This window comes from Tympanuchus pallidicinctus, unplaced genomic scaffold, assembly GCF_026119805.1.
Source record: "Tympanuchus pallidicinctus isolate F22 unplaced genomic scaffold, pur_lepc_1.0 scaffold3, whole genome shotgun sequence".
Lineage (NCBI taxonomy): Eukaryota > Metazoa > Chordata > Aves > Galliformes > Phasianidae > Tympanuchus > Tympanuchus pallidicinctus.
In genome coordinates this window covers 2,241,077-2,260,525 of record NW_026294747.1, presented here as the reverse complement: position 1 = coordinate 2,260,525, position 19,449 = coordinate 2,241,077, and the positions used below count along the sequence as shown (strand labels likewise).

The 19,449-nt window shown below is 39.7% G+C and overlaps 1 protein-coding gene across 5 annotated transcripts in view; it reads right to left on the bottom strand.

Moving 5' to 3' along the window:
- Positions 1 to 19,449, bottom strand: part of QSER1 (glutamine and serine rich 1) — a 36,017-nt gene that overhangs the window by 7,649 nt on the left and 8,919 nt on the right. For all 5 annotated transcript variants that reach the window (XM_052693184.1, XM_052693186.1, XM_052693187.1 and 2 more), the window contains exons 2-9: positions 15,657 to 15,769; positions 14,364 to 14,525; positions 8,469 to 12,152; positions 5,704 to 5,993; positions 4,097 to 4,213; positions 3,410 to 3,543; positions 1,364 to 1,575; positions 652 to 789 (exon numbers count right to left, since the gene is read on the bottom strand). In XM_052693184.1, coding sequence (XP_052549144.1) covers positions 652 to 789; positions 1,364 to 1,575; positions 3,410 to 3,543; positions 4,097 to 4,213; positions 5,704 to 5,993; positions 8,469 to 12,152; positions 14,364 to 14,525; positions 15,657 to 15,769 — 4,850 coding nt within the window. The remainder of the gene's footprint in view (positions 1 to 651; positions 790 to 1,363; positions 1,576 to 3,409; positions 3,544 to 4,096; positions 4,214 to 5,703; positions 5,994 to 8,468; positions 12,153 to 14,363; positions 14,526 to 15,656; positions 15,770 to 19,449) is intronic.

The window sequence follows — 19,449 nt, the reverse complement described above, 5'->3', positions numbered from 1 at the left end:
TGGGAAAGAACTGTCTAGAAAATAGGTTCATTTAAATACGGGTGAACTTAATATAGTGGAAAACAGCAACTGCAACTCAGCAGGTGAAATGAGTGGTTTTTTGGAACCTTTAACTCCACATGAGTGTTTTGCTAATTTTTGAGGAATAGAATAGTTTTGAATTTTGTCTTCTGGAATCCACCACAGTAATAAGTCCATCAGAAGTTTCCTCCCTCATGGGAAAATAGAATACAACTGTCCTCGACCAGAATTTCAAAGTTTTGAAGCATGAAAGCCAGAATTTTTAATGTCAGAAAGACTCAAAACTACCCAGTTATATGGCAATTTATCTACAAGAAAAAGCACATACCTGAAACACTGTAATTTGAAATAAATGTTTTTAGGATTTTAAAAGACAATAAAAAAAGAGCTCAGATCTGACAAGTCAAACCTGACAAACAGCATTTCTGAGTTACTTTGATTCCTCAAATAGACAGTGCTGACAGATACATTTATGTGTGTGCACCTACCCTAATCTGAATTTGTGTCATTACACAAGCAGTAAATATATCACAAACGTTAAGTAAATAGGACAACAAAACAAAGAAACAAATACAAAACACCCAAACGCAAAAATCTAACAAAATCACACAGATTTTAAACATACTGTACCATTGCTCTTTTCCAAGGCTTGCATTGTGTCTGGATCCAAGGCAATGCTAACAAGCAACTCCATATAGCTCTTAAAGGTCTCTTTCATAGCTCTTGTGTTCAGAAAGCGAGTCACAAATGGAGGCGGAGGTACAAGCTCTGAAAATTAATGGGAATAGGGTGAATTTTCTTTCCTAAGTATTCCACAAATATTTTGTGCTTTCTTGAAAGCTGGAGGCTCTCTCTCATAAAACATAAGTGACCCCTACTGGTATCACAAGAGATTAAAACCCACTGCAATCAGAAATTACAGCAAAACTAAGCACACAACAAAACAGGTACAAACAACAAATTAGGTACAGACGGTACACTGCTGTTGTTGCTGTTGCTGTATGAACAATTTCACCTATCTGTATTCACACGATTGTGTTTTAGAAGATGTAGACATTTATTTTTCCATTATTGTAGATGAAAGCCTTATAGGAAAGGGACAACAAAGAACTTCATGGAGTTACTTCAGGCTTGGCACTGAAGTAGAAAAAATATATTGAATTGATAAATTATAGATGAGGTTAGCTGTTGCACTCCATTTTGCACAGCACACTCAAGTTCGTTTATTAATCAATTTGTTTTCCCCATGAGGCTACTAAGAACAACTGGCAAGACTTTTTCCACAAGACTATTTGCAGCTAGTTCCAATAGGCTGAGATGCTAACCATAGCGTGCCACTCACCATCTTCTTCACTTTGGGCCTCGGGTGAAGAATCAGACTGGGAAGACGAGAATTCCTCTTTCCACTTTTTCCTTTTCTTTGGAGGTGGTTCAGCCTTTACTTTTGGCTGCTTAGCTTTGGGTTTCACAGAAGAGACCTTTGTTGCTGCTGGTTTTGGGGGTGGTGGATCAGGTGCTTTGTTGTTGCTGCTACTGGGTTTGCAATGAATAGTCCTGCAACAGTATGAATGACACCTTTATTGAAACAGTTACCACACTAGCCTGCAATTTAAGGGAAGAGCTGTTGGCTTGTTTAACCATGAGATATTCCCTGTGGATTATATACACTTATTTTGCTGTCACGTGTAACTAGGACATATGCACTATAATGCCACATTTTTTTAATATGATGCTCAATAATTACTCTCAATTATCTATAACTAAATGGTGTATCAACTGTATAGCTAGATGACAAGCACAGCGAGTTCAAATTGCCCAGAATCAGTAGAACTTACAAGCTACAGAATATTGGGACTAATATTAAAACAGACCATAACAAAAAAAAATTCAGACTTGAACAAATAATAGCAATTAATGATCTCGGCTGACAAAGTGAATTTGGAATACTGTATCAATACAAAGATGGTACTTCCAGTAGAAGCACCAGGTAGGATTGCAAGGAGGACGAAGACAACTCCTCCCCTTTCAATTCCTAGCAATCAAAACAGGAAAACAATCAGGAAAGTTTGTATTTTAGGACCAGTAGAAATTTATCATAATCTGAGAACTCATCACCTGGAAACAACAGAAGAAAACTGTGTGATGTAGTCAGTTGCTAAGTACCAATGCAATAGAGCTTTGAGAATATGGGATGAATACAGGTCTGGGAAGTGCCAAGCAATTTCTCATTCAAATGAAAAAGCAGTGAAATGTACTATTAACACTGCTGATACCTTCTGGAATCTTGTGAATTCCAGACTCTGACAGAAAGGAAGACTTCCAACTGAAATGGGTGTCAGCAATAGATGACAGCGGGATGATTTGAGAAATGGAAAGCCTACTTTGAAGAGGAATGTGGAAGGGCTTTAATCCAGTTTAGTGATACTAAAATGGAATCTGATGGCTCTCCCAGAATATATCAGTGCAGTAACAACATCAGGGAAAAGCAGAAATAAGAGTCAAAAAACTGTACTGGAAAGAGAAAATACAGGTAGAAGCTAACCCTGGTATTTTGACTAAAAGACAATATTGTTTCAGGGTGCTGGACAAACAGGTCCTGGAACAGTTTCCTGTATTCCAAGAGGAAAAAAAAGGTACCCAAATCCCTGCAGTTTTAAGTAGACTGCGATTATTTTATAAAATCAGTTATCTGATGGAACTGCCTTCTTTGAGGAAACTGGACTTACAAACCCAGGGACTGCCTGAAAGAACGCTATTTTTTTTCATTACTGTTTATTAACATCTGATTAAAAAAAAAAAAACCTACATTAAATTTGAAAAGCCACAGAGAGGGAAAAGCCTCAGATAGCATCTGAAGCTGTGGGAAGATGAAATGAACTAAGCACAGAAAAGGCTGCATAATGCAGATTCCATAATCTTTTGCGAAAGTACAGCCAACACAAAACGCAGCAGCAAAGGCCTTTGCAAGCATACTTACAGTGTACTGGGTCAGGTTGGTCACTAAAGCAATCTATAAAGCATATCTAACTTGCAGAATCAACAAGATAGGAGAAATGGCAATAATAATAATAATAAAATCATTATGCCTGTAGGCTTCTATTAGGCTTCTATCAGGCACATGCTGAGCATCAGCACAAAAGAACACAAAAGCTCACAGTATACAGAGCTGTAATACCTTTGAAATTCATGACTATTAGAATGCATGGATTCCAGGTAAGGAAGTCTGGATACAACAGCAATTTATACCTCGTTTCTTAAAACAAAATACAGTTTCCAGTTTCCACTCAAAGATGAATTAAAATAGCACTGAGTTGTAAGCCTTGTTTATTAAAATAGGTTCCTAATACAAAAACAATATGACAATAAAAAGCAAGCTGAAATAAAATACCTTGCAGACTGTACAGGCTTGCTTCGTGGCTTTCTCGAACACACTCTAACATACTCCTTTTTGTTTGCATTCTCAATGAACTTCACATACACTCGTTTGTATTTTGTTTTTGCATCCCCGAAATAGCCAAGATACTAGGAAAAAAAGTAACATTCAAGTGCTTCTGTTAAGCAGAATTATTTAGTTTAATAATTAAACAATAAGAACAATGTTAAAAATAATCAGTTCACATACAGTGATGAGCCATCTCCCAGCAGTTGAGGAACAGGAATTATTCAATGGATTTCAAATAATGCTTATAATGAGAAAATGAGGCCAGAGGTACTTTGGGCTTTGTTTTTGTCCCTCTATTTGATAAACCACAGGTCTACTGCTATCAGGATTACCTGCTGCCAAAGGGTTACTGGTTGAAACTCTACCCTACATGTATCCTTCCCACAGAAAGCAGCTGGTTCACAAGCCTGCCTCCACTCACTTTATTCCAGTTGTGAAAAATTGTTCCGTCACCCCGAGTCAACAATAACAAAGAATCCATGCCCCAAAGCCAAGAATCTGTACAAATCTACCCATTTATGTATTTTGAAATAATTTTAGAGTAGGAAGAAAAGCTTCTCGTTATTTTGCTTTCTAGTCTTCCATCAAGGAATTTAGTTGCCAAGAGTCTTCCCAAGGAACATTCAGACTCACACTGTTGGTAGCAGCAAACTCTCTCTGTCCATCCCGCACTTCAGGAACAAACTTTTGCAGTAAGGCCTTCTGTACCTTCCAAATAGCTGGAGGCTCCTTTCCTGTTTGCAAAGCAAGCTGTAAGAACAGAAAATTATTTGCTAATAACAATACTTGTTCTTATCTCATGTGTGTGTTTGTGCACTGTTGGTTGGGTTGTTTTTATTCTTTTGAGCAAGTTATCCAGGGATAAAATGGCAACAGAGGTAATTCAGATTCCAACTGCTTATTACATGCCGTTTTTATTGAGATAGCATGCCATGTGCTACAGTAAGCATAACGGTCTACAGACTTCACCTTCAGAGGGTGAAGCTGTGCCAAACAGCTCTGCCTATGCTCAGGGTCAGAACGAGCAGATCCTGCAACTGAGTCACAAAACTGCAGTTGTTAAAACACGACACTTCCTTAAAATTTGGTGCCCGTTGGCTCTATGAAATACTTTCCTAACAAAAATTCAAAAATCACAACAAGCAGCAAGAAAAGTTTCCATGGTCCCTAGAAATTCCATAGCAGAAGTCTATAGTCTCTATGATATTACAGTGTGGTGCTCATGGTAACATGAAAAAGCAGCATTCAGTACAAATGAGTGAACTGAACTATGCAGCTCAACTTTAATCCCGAATTGACTTTGGAAGACTTTTCTTATTCAAATAATTAAAAAAGAAACAAATTCAGTTGAAAGCAGGTTTGAAATTATTACCTCTAGTGCGAATTTGTAAATTACTAACTCAAAAACTCTTTTTGGAAAACACACAATCAAGTATAGAAGCACTTTCCAAGGACCCTCTAAATAACAAGAAGAAAAAAATCCACCAAACCTGAACTGCTTTATAAATGACAAGAGAACGTTTTCTTTTAAAGCTGGTGGCACTAATTTGATAATGCTACACGAATTAATGTAAAACTTTGGCTTGAGAGGATAAATACAGATAAGCAATAAAAAATACCAGCATGCACTGATTCTAGAATTGCAGGCTATGACAAGATCAAAAGAAAAGGTAAGCATCCACCAGAATGGAAATGGAGTGACAGTAAGAAATAAAAAGGCAATAAGGAACTCTCCTATAAGCTCCTGTGAAAGCTGTACTGGTTGCTTGTGGAAGCCATTTCAATGGAACCACTGAAACCTACAGAGCCATTAAACCTGCACCTCTCCCAAGAACGAAAAAAGACAACTCCAAGAGTGCCCACAAAACAGCGCTATTTTTTCAGCACCTTGGCACTGAGAGCCCAATGCAATCTCAAAAAAAGAAAAGCCTCTCAATAGCCTATGGAAAATTTTTGTTATATTAAAAAATAAAAAAGTAACTTCAAGTTTTAATAGAAGTAACTTCTATTAGACAGAGATTTGCATTATTGTGGATAAAATGGGCGACGTACATTCAAAATATACTCATAACCCATGCTAGAAAGTTACCCTTAAGGTAACTTGGCAGCAAACAGAGCAGAGCAATCTGTAGCCTTCCCCCTTTCAGCAGTTTATTGGAGCTAAGTTAACATAGAGGTCTTCTGGTGCTTTATTTTGGTTGGTTTTTTTCCCCCACGCTCACAGGAAACATTCACATTACCTTTAGTGTCTCTATATCTTCAATCTTCACTACAAATTCATCACGCTCTCTGTACATGCCCTCTCCTCCACTGTCCGTATTCTCCTCCTCAGTACCTCCTTCTATTGCAACAGTCGCCTGGATTTTTGCTAACTGGTCACAGGTCCCAGCATCCTGTTGAGCTGCTTTTAAGGAGTCGGCTGAGCTCATTTTCTCCTGCACACTGACTACAGGAGATGTCATCTGTGGCAATTCCTGCTTTATTGTGGCAGCAGTGGAGGTAGCAGAAACGACTGGCACTTTTTCAGCTTCTGAAGCAAATAAATAAATAAGTTATCAAGAATTAGCAACGTGGATGGGAACTAGATTGCTTTTCTCTGTTACAATACATATTAAAAGCATACATTCTGAGCAACACACCTGTGCGAAGAGCTCCATACGATTGTTTACTTGGTCACAACTCAGCCATTACCAAAATTACAACGTTGTAGCTAATATACCCCTGATTGTATTCAACTCAAATCTATCAGCATCTAGGAATAACAACAAAGAATGCCTCGGGAAAGAACTTTACAGCTACAGGCAGGTCCAACAAAAACACTGCTGTGCTCTGTGTGACAAAACTTACAACTCTGAATGGTGCTTCCAGTCTGCTGGTAGGTAAGGACTTTTTAAACTGGATTAAGGAGAGAGAAATACACATGAACTATGAGAACATTTGCCCTGTAGCTTTTGAACATTCATCAGTTATATCTTGTACTAACGTAACTGGAAGTTTCAGGTTGCAGTTTGGGTAATACCCTGACAACCTGTTAGTGTTAACAGCAGTACTGAGAACTGACAGAAAGAAAATAGAGAGAAGAGAAATAAATTCTTCTCTACATCTCAGTGCCAAAGGAAACTCCCACCCTTCAAAATGATCATTCTTTCCCACCCGAAAAAAAATTAGGACACTGTTAGTTATTACTTAGTACTCTTCTATACACATTAGATTCGACATTTATTTGCTAATCAAAAAGAAATCAAGTTAAATAAGCCACAGGGTAATTACTAATTTCACTAAGCAAACTGCCTTCAAATTTAAGAAGGCCATTTTACGGTTATTTTGCAATGACTGTTAGTTGTTGACTTGTTGAAAACAAACAGAAAAAAAAAGCAACATTTTGATAAAAAATAATAAAACTAAAATATCAAATTATTGCGTCAAATACAGAAGCTGGATACCACATGAAGATTCATTACATCAATTCACTAAAAACTGCTAAGCCATGAAATACTTTCTTCTGCATACATCACGTCCCGTTATTAGAAATATGTTATTTTTATTTGTTCATTGAAGACTCTAACAGCTTTAATAGACACAGCATTATCAGTTCCCCAAGTATATTTACATATTCTTCAGAACAGCAAATAAACACATATGTATACTTCATACTAACCACAGATGACTGCATTTTAATTTTTGTCTTTCCACACTTGTGTGCAAACACAGAGAGGAAGGAGTTACTAGAAATTCTGCAGAACGCCAGCATGTGGGAAAGAAGTCATTATGAAACATCTTGTATTCCGTACAAAGTCTTGTGTACAACAAAACAGGAACTTGATTTAAAGAATCTATAGCATAAATATGCCATCCTTACTAATAATAAAGATATCACAGCAACTGTAAAACAAAGCCTTGCAAATACAAATACCCATGCAACAAAAAAGAAAACAACCTTTGAAATCCTTCCTTCGGAGGCCGTACCCGCAGTTAAGATAATCAGAAAGAGACGTTCAAACCATGGAGCTGTTCAAATTTTGGCTTTCAAGGTGGAAAAAAAAGTCACTGCTTTCTTTTTTAAAATGCTTCTTAAATTGAGAGCTTATTTCTCTTACATTTGCTTGTGCAGTGACGTGATCAACCGGGTAGCCTTTAATTGCTTACCAGAGAAAATGAATTTCACTGACAAGATCTAGTTAGGCAAAAATATGCTGTATGTCAAAAATACCTCAAAACAAATCAGCATCAAATAAAAGCTATGATTGCAGGAAGTGTAACATATAGCACAGATGTAATACAAGTGGAACTGAAAAGCCAAACAAATGGAAAACTGACCAATGCTGTCATTGGTGGTTGCTGTCTGTCCTTCTGCCCAAAGCATTTCTCAGCTTTTGTTCTTCTGCAAGCCACAGATCAACATGAAATACTCCTGATACACTGCTCCTGATTAACACTCCTGATTAACACTGCTGAAATAAACGGGCTCCCATCTCAGACATGGCTAGCTAACTCGGCAGCGCTCAGTTTAAAAGCTTTCAGAAACATTTTCTGTACAGCTGGAGCATCATAGGAAGCAAACATTTAACTCTGCCCAGGAAGAACTTAGCCTTTGCTGACAGCAGTGATTCACTAGTTCTCTTGCTATGAAAATGCATTTAAAACCACTGGATGTGATGGTTTGTTGAGGTTCATGGGTGACAATCACACTGAGCATTCTGAGACAGAGGAGAGAACAGACACCGAATTCCAAGTCTGGGCTAACGTAGTTTTTCAGTATTAGAAGAGTCTTACATAGGCAGCGTGAAAAAATGTACTGACACATTTTCCAACTGTGCACAACATTAGTTTAAGTCATACTCAGCACAGCTTTTGAACACAACTCTTTATGGCTTCAAATGAAAACAAAGTCAGTCAAAACATTTACCTGAATTAAAGATAGCCAAGATTTTTCTTTCCCCATCCCCTTCTCCACCCCGTCAGCTACAGAATCCAGCAACGTATGCACGAGCAGCAACTGTTTTACCTGATTTGTTCTTTCTGTCAGAAGAATCATCCAGGGCTGACAGCGCAGTAGAGATGCTCTTCTGAAGATCGTGGTTACCTCCCACAGAATCATCCTCATCAGAAGAAAATGAAGGCAGTGTTTCTAAATTTTTCTTAAGTTCTTCATCAGCTTTTTTCGTTGGACTTTCTCCAGTGACCTCAGAAGCTGCAGGTGCTGCTGCTGGCATAGGCTTTGTGGGTGACTGCAGGCAAGGGCCACGAACCACGTGGGTAACCGGTCGCCTCGTCCTGTTTGGCATTCGCACAGCCGGAGCTGAAAACTGTTGCCTAGGCCCAGACTTGAGAAAGTCTAAAAAAGATGCAATGAATCCTGTTTTCACTTCAGGCTGTTTTTCCTCAACTTCTTTAATTTTTTGCCTCATTCTTTCCTGATGCTGATACGTATCGTAACAACTTTCAGAAACAGGAGAAGAGTACATCAAACAAGAGTCGTTTCCTCTCGAGTTCTGACGTTTACACTGTCCGCTTCTCTTTACCTGTTTCTGAATTGCACTGTCTTCTTCTGCAGCATTTTTGTTTTGGCTTTTTCCTTTGCTTTTCTTCTTCTGAAGGTTCCCCTGACTTAAATCTTGGCATTCTTCCTCAGCCCCACTTTGGGGCACAGGCAATGATTGCAATGGACCCTTTGACTGGTTACCTGCTACTGTACCATCGTCACCACTCATATTAAAATCATTCTCTGAAGCAGCACTTTCTTCACTTAGACTCTTACCGCTTGAAACAAAGTCTAGGTCTCTGGCATTCAGTGTACCATCAGCAGAAACATTGTTATCCTCTTCCGATTCACGACTGATGCTAGACTGTTTCTTAACTGGGACAGCACTTTGTTCTTGCTCCTCCTGACCAGGGCCAAGCGTGGGAGAGGTCATTCTTGGTACATTTTGATCAGAAGCGTCAATGTGCTGATGATTAAGGTTCACAGCTTTTGTCTGTATTGCTGACACCGGTGTAAGATTTATAGTGATTTGGCCTCCATTAAGAGAAATATTATTTATGCTTGCTGGCTTTCCAACTACAGCAGACGAGGCACTGAAACCAGAAGATACGTGCCTTACATCCATTGATCGGAACTGCGTTTTAGACTCCTCACTGTTTTCAACAGACCGGATCTCCTCTTCGTTAGATGCTGATTTGGCAAAGTCAGATGGTGTCACTCCGCAGGCTGCTGCTGTTGCTGCTAGGATATCATCCACATTGGACAGTATATTCCTCTCATCACTGAGAAGCATAGATTCTGGGAAACATATCGAATTAAGAGAAACAAACTGGTTTTTCGAATCGTGTTGATTTGTCTGAGTAAAATGATCTTTTGTTGCCAAATGTTGCTGTAGTGGTTTTGAGGGCTCAGAAACGTCCATTTTCATTACTTCCGAATTTTGGGTATGAAGCTGTTGCTGAGAATGACCCCCATTGCTCTGAATAACATGTCCATCCATCTGAAGGAACGGATGCGCCACCTGCTGAGGGCTCTGTATTCTTTGCACTTGCGGTGGTACCTTTGCTTGTCCTAAACCCGACTGCAGGATTGACTGATGCAGAATCTGCAAGTCACAGGTTGACTCCAGAAGCACCTGTGCACCAGGCAAACACAGCTGATGACCATGCCTTAAGGCATGGGGCTGCACCTGCGGAGTCGTACTAATGATCTGGCCTTGCTGTTCTGAAGCTTTACTTTCATGTACCTTATGCATAAGAGAATGTTGCTGGTTTAGTTCTTTAGAACTCACATTTACTTGTGCTGATTGCATTAAATTAGCTGTTTTTTTCATATCATGGCTTAAATTAGTGATATGGCCAATATGTTGGGAGAGCTGTTCCACAGTATTAGCCATTCTCTCATCCTTTTTTGCTCCTTGAAGAGTAAGTCCAACAACTTGATCCTCAAGACGAGAGTTACTTCTGATTACGCTTTGAGAGTATCGGTCATCTGCTTTCGTGACCCGATAGGATGCATCCTGAGCACCGATCTCCTCATCGGTTAGCCTTTGGGTGGAAGACTCAAGAGAAGCTTGTCGTTGCAAAGCCTGCATATCCTGCATTGACAACTCTTCCTCTTGCTTTGATGATGCATATAAGTTAGAGTCTGATTTCCTTTTTACGTATGCTTTTGTGTCTGAGGAAGGCCTGCTGTTCTGCAGTGCCTGTGAATGAGCCGGGGATGCAAAAGGAGGAGACTGGACAGATGGCAAAAACTTTTGAGACTGCGGGGAGGAGGATTCTTGCGACTGAGCGTTCTGGGAAGAATGCAAAGAAATATAGCTCTGACTGGGACTTGAGGCTGGAAGAGTCTGTATCCGAGGAGAGGCAGAAAAGGGAAGAGAAGGTGATGTTAATGCTAAAGACTGCCCTGAAGAATAGCTTTCTGAAGGACTAACAGCTGATAAAACTTGTGATTGAGATGAAAAGCTAACTTGGGATTGGCTAACTGGAGATAAACCCTGAGAGTGACTAGAAGAGTAACTCTGAGATTGGCTGACTGAAGAAAGTTCCCTTGTCTGCGGAGAGTAGTTCTCATTTGGAACTGAAGTCAGAACTTGCTCATCTGAGGAGTAACTCAGAGTTTGGCTATCAGAAGTAATAGTTTGTGACTGCCCAGAAAAAGTCAATGTTTTGTACAATGTGGGCAGCTTCTCAACCTTGCTAGATGAGAAATCCTGCGGGTGACTGACAGGTGGCACATTCTGAGCCTGGGAAGAAATATAATTTTGAGACTGGCTGACTGACAACAGACTTGGCAGCTGTGCTGTAGAATAGATCTGTGCTTGGCCTGTGATGACAGAACTCTGGTTTTGTGCAGTTTTAGCATAGCTTTGTGTCTGCACGGGGGGAGCTATGCTCTGAGGTTTGGGGGTCTTCGTTGACCTTGGAGGCTGTTTTGTGGAACAGTTTTTCACTTTTGCTGCAGAAGCAGATGGAAAGCCAGGTGATGGAACTGCAGACGCATAAGACTGAGCAAGTTCCACTGTGACTTGAGAAGTCTTCTGCTGTGGTCCTCCATTGCTCACCTGAGTAACATCTCCAACTGGACTGCAGGATAACGCTGAGTGCCTGCACGTATCCTGAAAATTAATTCCACTTGTACTCGTTAAATAGCTGTGTAAGGAATGCTGTGAGACAGTCAATTGAGCCTGAACAGGCTGAGTACTTGAAGGCCGCTGATGGTGCTTAATAACACTACATTCTCGCTGAAGTGCTCTATCGATAGAAGCCGTGGAACCAGTAAAGACAGATGTGCTGTATGCCTGAGAAACCTGCTGAGCTCCTCCAATGGTTGAAGGCAGCAAACTAAATTGAGGTTGCAAAAGATGGGGTGCAGACTCTTGAGCAGAACGATACGTTGATGACTGAGGTGGTACGCTGGTACTTAAAACAGAACTGCCGAGGCGCTCAAATGTCAAAGCAGCTGGAACAGTGCCTTGTGATGTTTTGATCTGTAATAAAGGATCATGGGTAGTTAAGAGGCCATTTGATGTAGCACTGAAAGTAGTATCTTGAAGAGTAAGAGAAGGAGTAGTAGCAAAGTTTCTACTGCTGAACGTGTTTGGATGCTGATAAGCTGATAAAGCAGATGTTGGTGGAAAGGTTCCAGAGGTTGGCAATGCTCCAGTAACAAATAGTTCTGTGGCTGTTGAGGAATGCATACCTGGAAAGAAACAGAAAACATAAATGGAAAAAGAACGTAAGGGAGCTTTACAAGTTACAACTCTACATTTGGATAACTTATTTCATTGCAAGATCTTAAACACTTTCATATATAACAATCCCTAGAATCAATATGCTTTTCAACAAAAAAAAACATACAAAGAGAAGCACTTACTGTGGGTAATTTCCACAAACAAGAAGTGACGTTCAGCAAGAATTCCAAATTCTATACCTTCAGTGGGTTGCCCATGGAAAGTAACTTGCATCTTTATCATGCAAATTTTGGATTAAAAAATGGTACAAGAACAATTCTGTTTTTAAACTGAAGGCTCTTTCGAGTTCAAAAGGAATTCCTAGTAGAGGACAACTGATTAAAAGCTCTGGACACTTATAATGTAAACAGACAAAATTACATCATACTAATTGTAATACGGAATTAAAAGAGCAATTTCACTCTCTCCAATACTTCTGTAACTCACTTTATACAAAACACCATTTTGGAGCATATAACAGAACAGCTGTATGTAATTCTTAATAGGAAGGCTTTAACTTTCAATAGAATGAATAAATAAATGATTTGTAAGCCTCCTTAAAGGAAAGTTGATGTCTGAGTGAAAGGTTGAAAGGTTGGTCTCAATGATCTCTACAGGCCCCTTCCAACCCTTACAATTCTGTGATTGTGGTACTCCACCATTTATTTGCACCCTAACACTGCTATGACAGACTTGCTTAAATGCTTACTAATAGAATATACAATTACATAACTGAAATGACAGTGTACAACTCCCCTGTAAGCTCTGGTGCTCAGAGCAACAACTCATATCATTCCCTTTATTATCCTGTGACTTGCAGGTACTGGTAAAGTTTATGTACTACTTCTAAAGTATATGAAAGCAAATGAGGAAGGCAGATTTATTTTCAAAGAGGATTATGTTCCTTCCAAAAGAATCTGTAAAGCAATCTCTTTCCACTGAGATATTTACAAATACATGAGAAGTGGAAAAATGTAAAATCTCAGATATAGTTTGACTAATTTCAGTTCTTCTTGGACAATTAAAACAGCTTTTAGTAATGGATTATTGGAGAATAAATGGAACTTTAAAAAATCTGTCAGTAAATAAGGTTTGTCTTGTGACAAATATCTCAGTAAAAAGTTCAATTTCCATTATAAAATACTTCTGCAACTTAATCACAAAATGACTTTGGAAGTGTCAGATGAAACTGCGAAAGAAGGCCTTTGTTCTTTCCAGTTCAAGACGTACAGTGATATGAAGAGATATGACACTGAAGGTATTTTTCGCAAGTCAACAATAAGGTCTTTCTGAGTAAGAAAGTATAAGCAGTGTTTTCATGCATTTCTTTTTCTGCTCTAAGAAACTGCAGCATCACATACAAGTGGGTTCTCACTTTCTGATCACTACCACTACACAAAGGTAGGGGCAGCCAGAGGGCAAAGAAGGGGAACAATTTACTCCTAAATTAACTGTTGATTTTCAGTTCTCTTCCTACTACTGAGAGTGGAAAACTAACCCACCACTGGAGGAAAAAAGAAGAGTGTTTTCTGTCAGATCAGTGAGTAGCTCTCTGTGTAAGATTAAAGCATAACTTGAAGCTACCACAGTTGCAGTGACAATACTTAGCTTGGTGTGGCTGCCTATAGCAAGCTCCAAATATGCAAAGTTTCCTGCTCTGCACAGAAGGCTTGACAGATGGGGGAAGTTTACAGAAGGCGGTCAGTCTGCTATGAAAGATGGCAGATTTGTTTATTTTTGAATTAAACCACTGATCACAATGCAACATGTGCCTCAGACCTGCTTTTTGAGAAAAACCCTGGTCATTACTTGTGTACAAATGGGCTGAAGTTATCCATAGACTTCTAGTGGCTGTACCAATAGAAGAACTATGACAAGGATAGGAGTCTAAGAACGAGAAGTCTGCTAAGGTGTGAGTGAGGCTAATTGCAAACAGAACATCAGATAATGAAATTGAATAATCAGATAACATTAAATCCTGCCCATCTAAACCCCTAAACCCCTCCTAGACATCTTCCGTTAAGAGATAAATATAATTTAACTGATTTTGAGATTTTAAATTTCAAGATGGAAAAGAAGTGGAAAATGTAGCCTTTTCTGGTAGGATATTTTTGTCTTAAATAATCCCAAACGTTCAATCACAGTCACCACAGAATTATATTTCAAGAGAAAATTTTCACCTGTCTGCCAGGAAGGAGCCCTGAATTGTGGCAAAAGGGTAGATCCTGAAGAGGCTGTCTGAGCTGTGCGAGACTCAATTGCAGAGAGAAAATTCATAACTGAAGTTTCCTTAGTGTTACTTCCAGAGGTGTGCATACCAGTATCAAAAATTCCTGAAAGACCTATGTAGGGGCCAGGAGGAAACGAAACAAAATGATTAGACAATTCAGATAAGCTTCTTATAAAAAGCTTAATCAAATAAAAAGGATAACCAGTCGTAGTCCACTAAAAACAACCAATGAAACATTACCAACACTATTAAAGCACATTCATTCTTCACTGTTTTGACTGTTTTGCAGCTTTACATCTGTAAACCGGATCTCAGTGATACATTTTAAAATACCTAATATTAAATGTCTATTAAATATGATGCTCTGAAGTAATATTGAGGTCAATCAATAAATGTTCTCCCTTCATTATGAGATTCGCTGTTTCGCATGTTATTTGCTTAAACATTCAGAATCCTCTCTGAAACGGGTTCAGCTTTCCTGTACTGATCTTTTCTTTTGTCAGCTTCTAGCAGCTTGCACTTCCCTGTGGGACTGGCACCAGAAATGGGGTCTTGGCTTCATTCCTTGTTTCAACAACTGCTATCCATACCCTTTGGTGGCTCGGGGCCGGATGGGAGGTAATGCATAGATTGCAGAGCTTTGAGTAGCTAAAATTCTGTAAAGATTACAGGGTCTGCAGCCTGGAATGTTCGCTGCAATTCCAGTCCCTCATCATGCTGATCAGTCCTGGGCAAGAGCCTGCAAATACCTGCAGACCATAAGCTCACTATCTTTCCCTTGGAAACCGGGTTGCAAAGTGAGGGGTAAGAGACACTACACTACACACGTATATGCACATTCTTAACCTTCCCTCCAGCACTGGGTCTTAATTTGCACATGTAAGTACTTACATCATTACGTTCCTACTTGCATTATTTATTCTATTTGCTTTAGTCTGAAAGAAGTGGCACGACTTCTGCAGCTGGCTTTGAGGCAAACTCAACGTCTGGCCCTTCTGCCTATGACATCATCTGAGTGCAAGAACATAGGACTCACAGTAAGTTACAGAGGAGATCTGCCCCTTACGTTTTCCTTCCTTCTTTGGACATTTGAATAAAAGCTATCAACCGTTAACTTTTTACTACAAAATCAGCTTTCCTTACACCATTTGCTACTACCTGTTTAATAATCCCTCTGATTAAAAAAAATTCATCTTAAAACTAAGTAACTAAACTTTTTTTTTCTCATAATATAGACAATTACCAGTAGGATGGTGCGTAGCAGAGTATCCAGGAAGCTGATGAGAAGCTGTGTATGTCTGTCTATGAAGAAGATCTGTTTCTGAATGTGATGGATGTCCTCCTCCATAGCTTAAGCTAAGGAAGAAATCAAACATTATGAACAAAACCATGCAGCTGCAGAGGAAAGGTACAACTACAACACAATCAAAGCTGACAACAAGAGCACCAGCAAGTGAACAATCGACAGTTTTTGGAAATTAGGCATTTGAATTAACATGTTTTGATCAGGCTTATCTGGAAGCAAGCTGAAGGTAAGTGTCTAAGCTGGTACACAGGCAATAATGCGAGAAATAACGAAATGCAAACTAAACATCGAGCAACATCAGGACCTGGTCAGAAATGCTAATGTTTTCCAACTTAAAAGACCAAAAAAAAGGGCAGAAAGCAAAACAAAATCCCAACACTTTCAAGCTCTGTACAGCACTTCCAAACGGAGAAAGCCTAAGCCAGTACAATTTGCCTTTTGATGTGAAGATTACAGGTAGCTGATACTTCAGTGTTCACATGAGATTGCTTAGGTTCAAAACGCAGCTGTAACCAGACGCCAAAAGACACGAACCACTAAACTCACAGCCCTCCCTGCAGATAGCTGTGAGGGACCTCGCTCACCCTCTGCATCCCCTAGGATGAGGGGGCAGTCACTCTGCACAAGGGAAAATGGGAACATTCGATGCCAGGAATCATGAGATCATGGGAAACTTTCATGGAAGTCACCACATAATATAAAAATTGGCAACACAACTGGATTTACTTCATTTCATTAAGATGACAAGAGTAGGCAGTGGAGATCTGATAAGCCTGAAACAGTACCATGACCTCTACACATTTTCACAGCAGAAGCCAGCCTATAACAGCCTCTTAGGCTTTGAGCTTAGCTTCCAGCCTGGACTGTGCTAACAGCAGACGTCTTCCATCTCATCTGCTCGCAGGATAGGAGTGCTCACATATTCCATATGCCAGGCTAAGGCATTCTTCATTCAGCACATGAAGAATGAAAGATTCTTTAAAGGAGAACGAGAAGCCTCAGGAGTCGCATTGCATCAATTGCACATGCTGACTTTCACAGCAGTAATGTCCTGTTAGAGAAGTGCCAGATCTCAACTCAGAGCGAACACAAAACAACCTCTAGAACTATACCTCAAGAAACTTAACGACAAGAACCTCTACGTTCTAATAAAGCTACTTGAATGAACTTCCTCCTTATTTCTATCGTGAGAATAATCAAAGTGCACGATGACTTTTTATTCTTTACACAAACACCCAGCTCATAGTTAATGCAACCGCAACCTCAAAAACGAGCCTGCCTTTCAATAAAAACACTGTATTTATTAGAACAGTTAATTGTTTATTGTATAATTACTTGTTGCTGGAATGTAGATTCTTATCTCAAAAAGCCTGCATACATGCCTTTAGTTTACATAGGCTTATCCTAAACACAGGCACAGCAATCTGAAAGATTACAGCCTCAGGGTTTCTCCTTATGAAAGTTAACCTTTACACAAATGAACTTGCACGGGCTGTAATTCGCCTATCAAAAACCCACTGAGCACAGCACATAACAGGATGGCCGTCTAGCCTTTCCTACTCTGGTTTCACAGTTTGTTAGAATATCACAGGTGCTCCCGCTTGTACTCAAACTCTGCATTACTTCCTGAAGAAAGCATATTCACGTTTCTGGGCACCTGGTTGGTTATGATTAGTTGCTAGTCAGAGGCCAAATCTATTTCTCTCTAACACTAATCTATCACAGCCTCTCTCTCACTTCCACTGGCATAGTTAAATGCACAGCAGTGACTACGCTGGAAAGCAATACAGAGCTCCCATCACATTGGTAAAGTAGCTCCCTCTGAAAGCATGAAAGCACTGAAAAGGTCCGTTCAGAAGATCAGAGATATCCTAGCTAGAGCTACCGCTTTTTCTTGCTGCTGCAAAGATGCAGTCAAAGCATCCTTGCCAACGAGAGCCAAGTAACTCCAGTATTACTCAGCTACATTGCTTGGTTTGATAGAAGATTTAAGCTATCTAGTAAAATTTATTGAAGAAAGTGTGCATCCTCTGCACTGTACCTGTTAGTAGAATACCTCAACCTTGACTTACAACTCTTTATAATTACCTGCTATTAAGTCTTTCCTGAATCAACTGTTCATGTTATCTTTTTATATTGCTGTTAAGGTAATTTATTGCCACAGCCCTCTTTGGCTTAATGATTTCATACAAATTTAGGTCACCAACTGCAGGAGGTGCTGACTTATACTGCACAAGGCAACCGCCTCAGCTGCCAACACAATTATTTGCTTTATGCTACCAATAAGTGCATTACTTAACTTCAAAATGGAATGGGAGCACCACTTCTGCAAGGAAACAAAATGTATTTGCAATAAGCACTGAAGATAAATAGTAGTCTTCTAAAAACTTGCTTGTTTTCCTCAAACAGCCTTGCTCTGTGCTAAGTATCCATACCCAACAAAGTGCAGACATAAAACCACTTCAAACTAGCACCTTCGCTTACTTCATTCTTTTGTTCTTAGGCAGTTCTAAGTTCTGCCTCTGATTTCAATGAGAACAGCTCCAAAAACTGAAGCCCTGTAAATCACAGGGCATTTTCAAAGTATTCAAACTGTGAAGACTGCTCTGACAGTGAAACTGGACACCCAGAAGATGAGTTGTTTCCAAAACACAGCACAGCTCTCGGGCATAAGAGACTGAAGTCCAAAACAACCAACCCAAACCAGACAAAGAGCAACAACTCGCCACGCATCATTCAGCGATGGGATGCCAGGTAAGCGAGGGAAACAGTGGGATTTCATCTGGGCAGCCCAGCTCTGCCTTACTGAAAACTACAGCAGTGTCCTGACTTGCGGGCAGATGAGCAGGCACACACTCAATTTATAACTCAATCACTCAAGTGATTAAAAATGCACCAGTATCCTCATATGGATGAGGAAATAGCTTAGAACTCACAATTTGCATTCTGACTTGAGATTTATGTGAAATAGGACTCAAGTTAACTCAAGTGTATTTGAATTAAACTATACTTTAAAACCAAAACCACCAGTTCTTAGCCATCTATCCCAAAGCTCAGACACTTTGCAAAGGCATCTCCCTTTGGGTAGCTCTTCAAATAGACAACACTGAGTCCCAGTTAAGAGCTTGAAAGCAAAGCTGCTGAAGTGCCAACTAGCACAGCCCAATTAATTTCTAAATATTAAAAATATTCTTCTAAAAAGATAAATATATATATAGATTCACAACACCCTGTGGAGGCAGAAACAATGGAAACATCGTATTTATTACAGATCCATTACAGATGGAATGGAGGGCCAATGGAAGATGGCACTGGCCTTCAGCTGCCATGCGCTTCTGCTGCCCGCTCTAACAGTGATGGAGTCACAGGACTTTGCCTCAGTCAGTAAAGCAATGCCAGAAGCAGGCATATTTAATCCAAAATCTTGTATTTAAAAAGCAAACAAACAACAGAAAGGAAAACACCAATGACTGAGAAAGCAAAATCATAAAGAACTGAGGTATCTGCCTGGAAAGAAAGCAGCTCCTTAAATGAGTCCAACACGGCTAATAACTTTTTATCAGTGCTGTCCAACTGATAAGCCAACTCACTTCTGAAACTTTAAAAAGCACTTGATACCAATGCAAGGAAAACAAATCCCTGTTCAGTCCACAGACTGGTTTTCTGACTGACTTCAGTGCTCCGTTACTAAGAAATGCATACGATGTGCAATTTTTCACCTCTGCGGGCC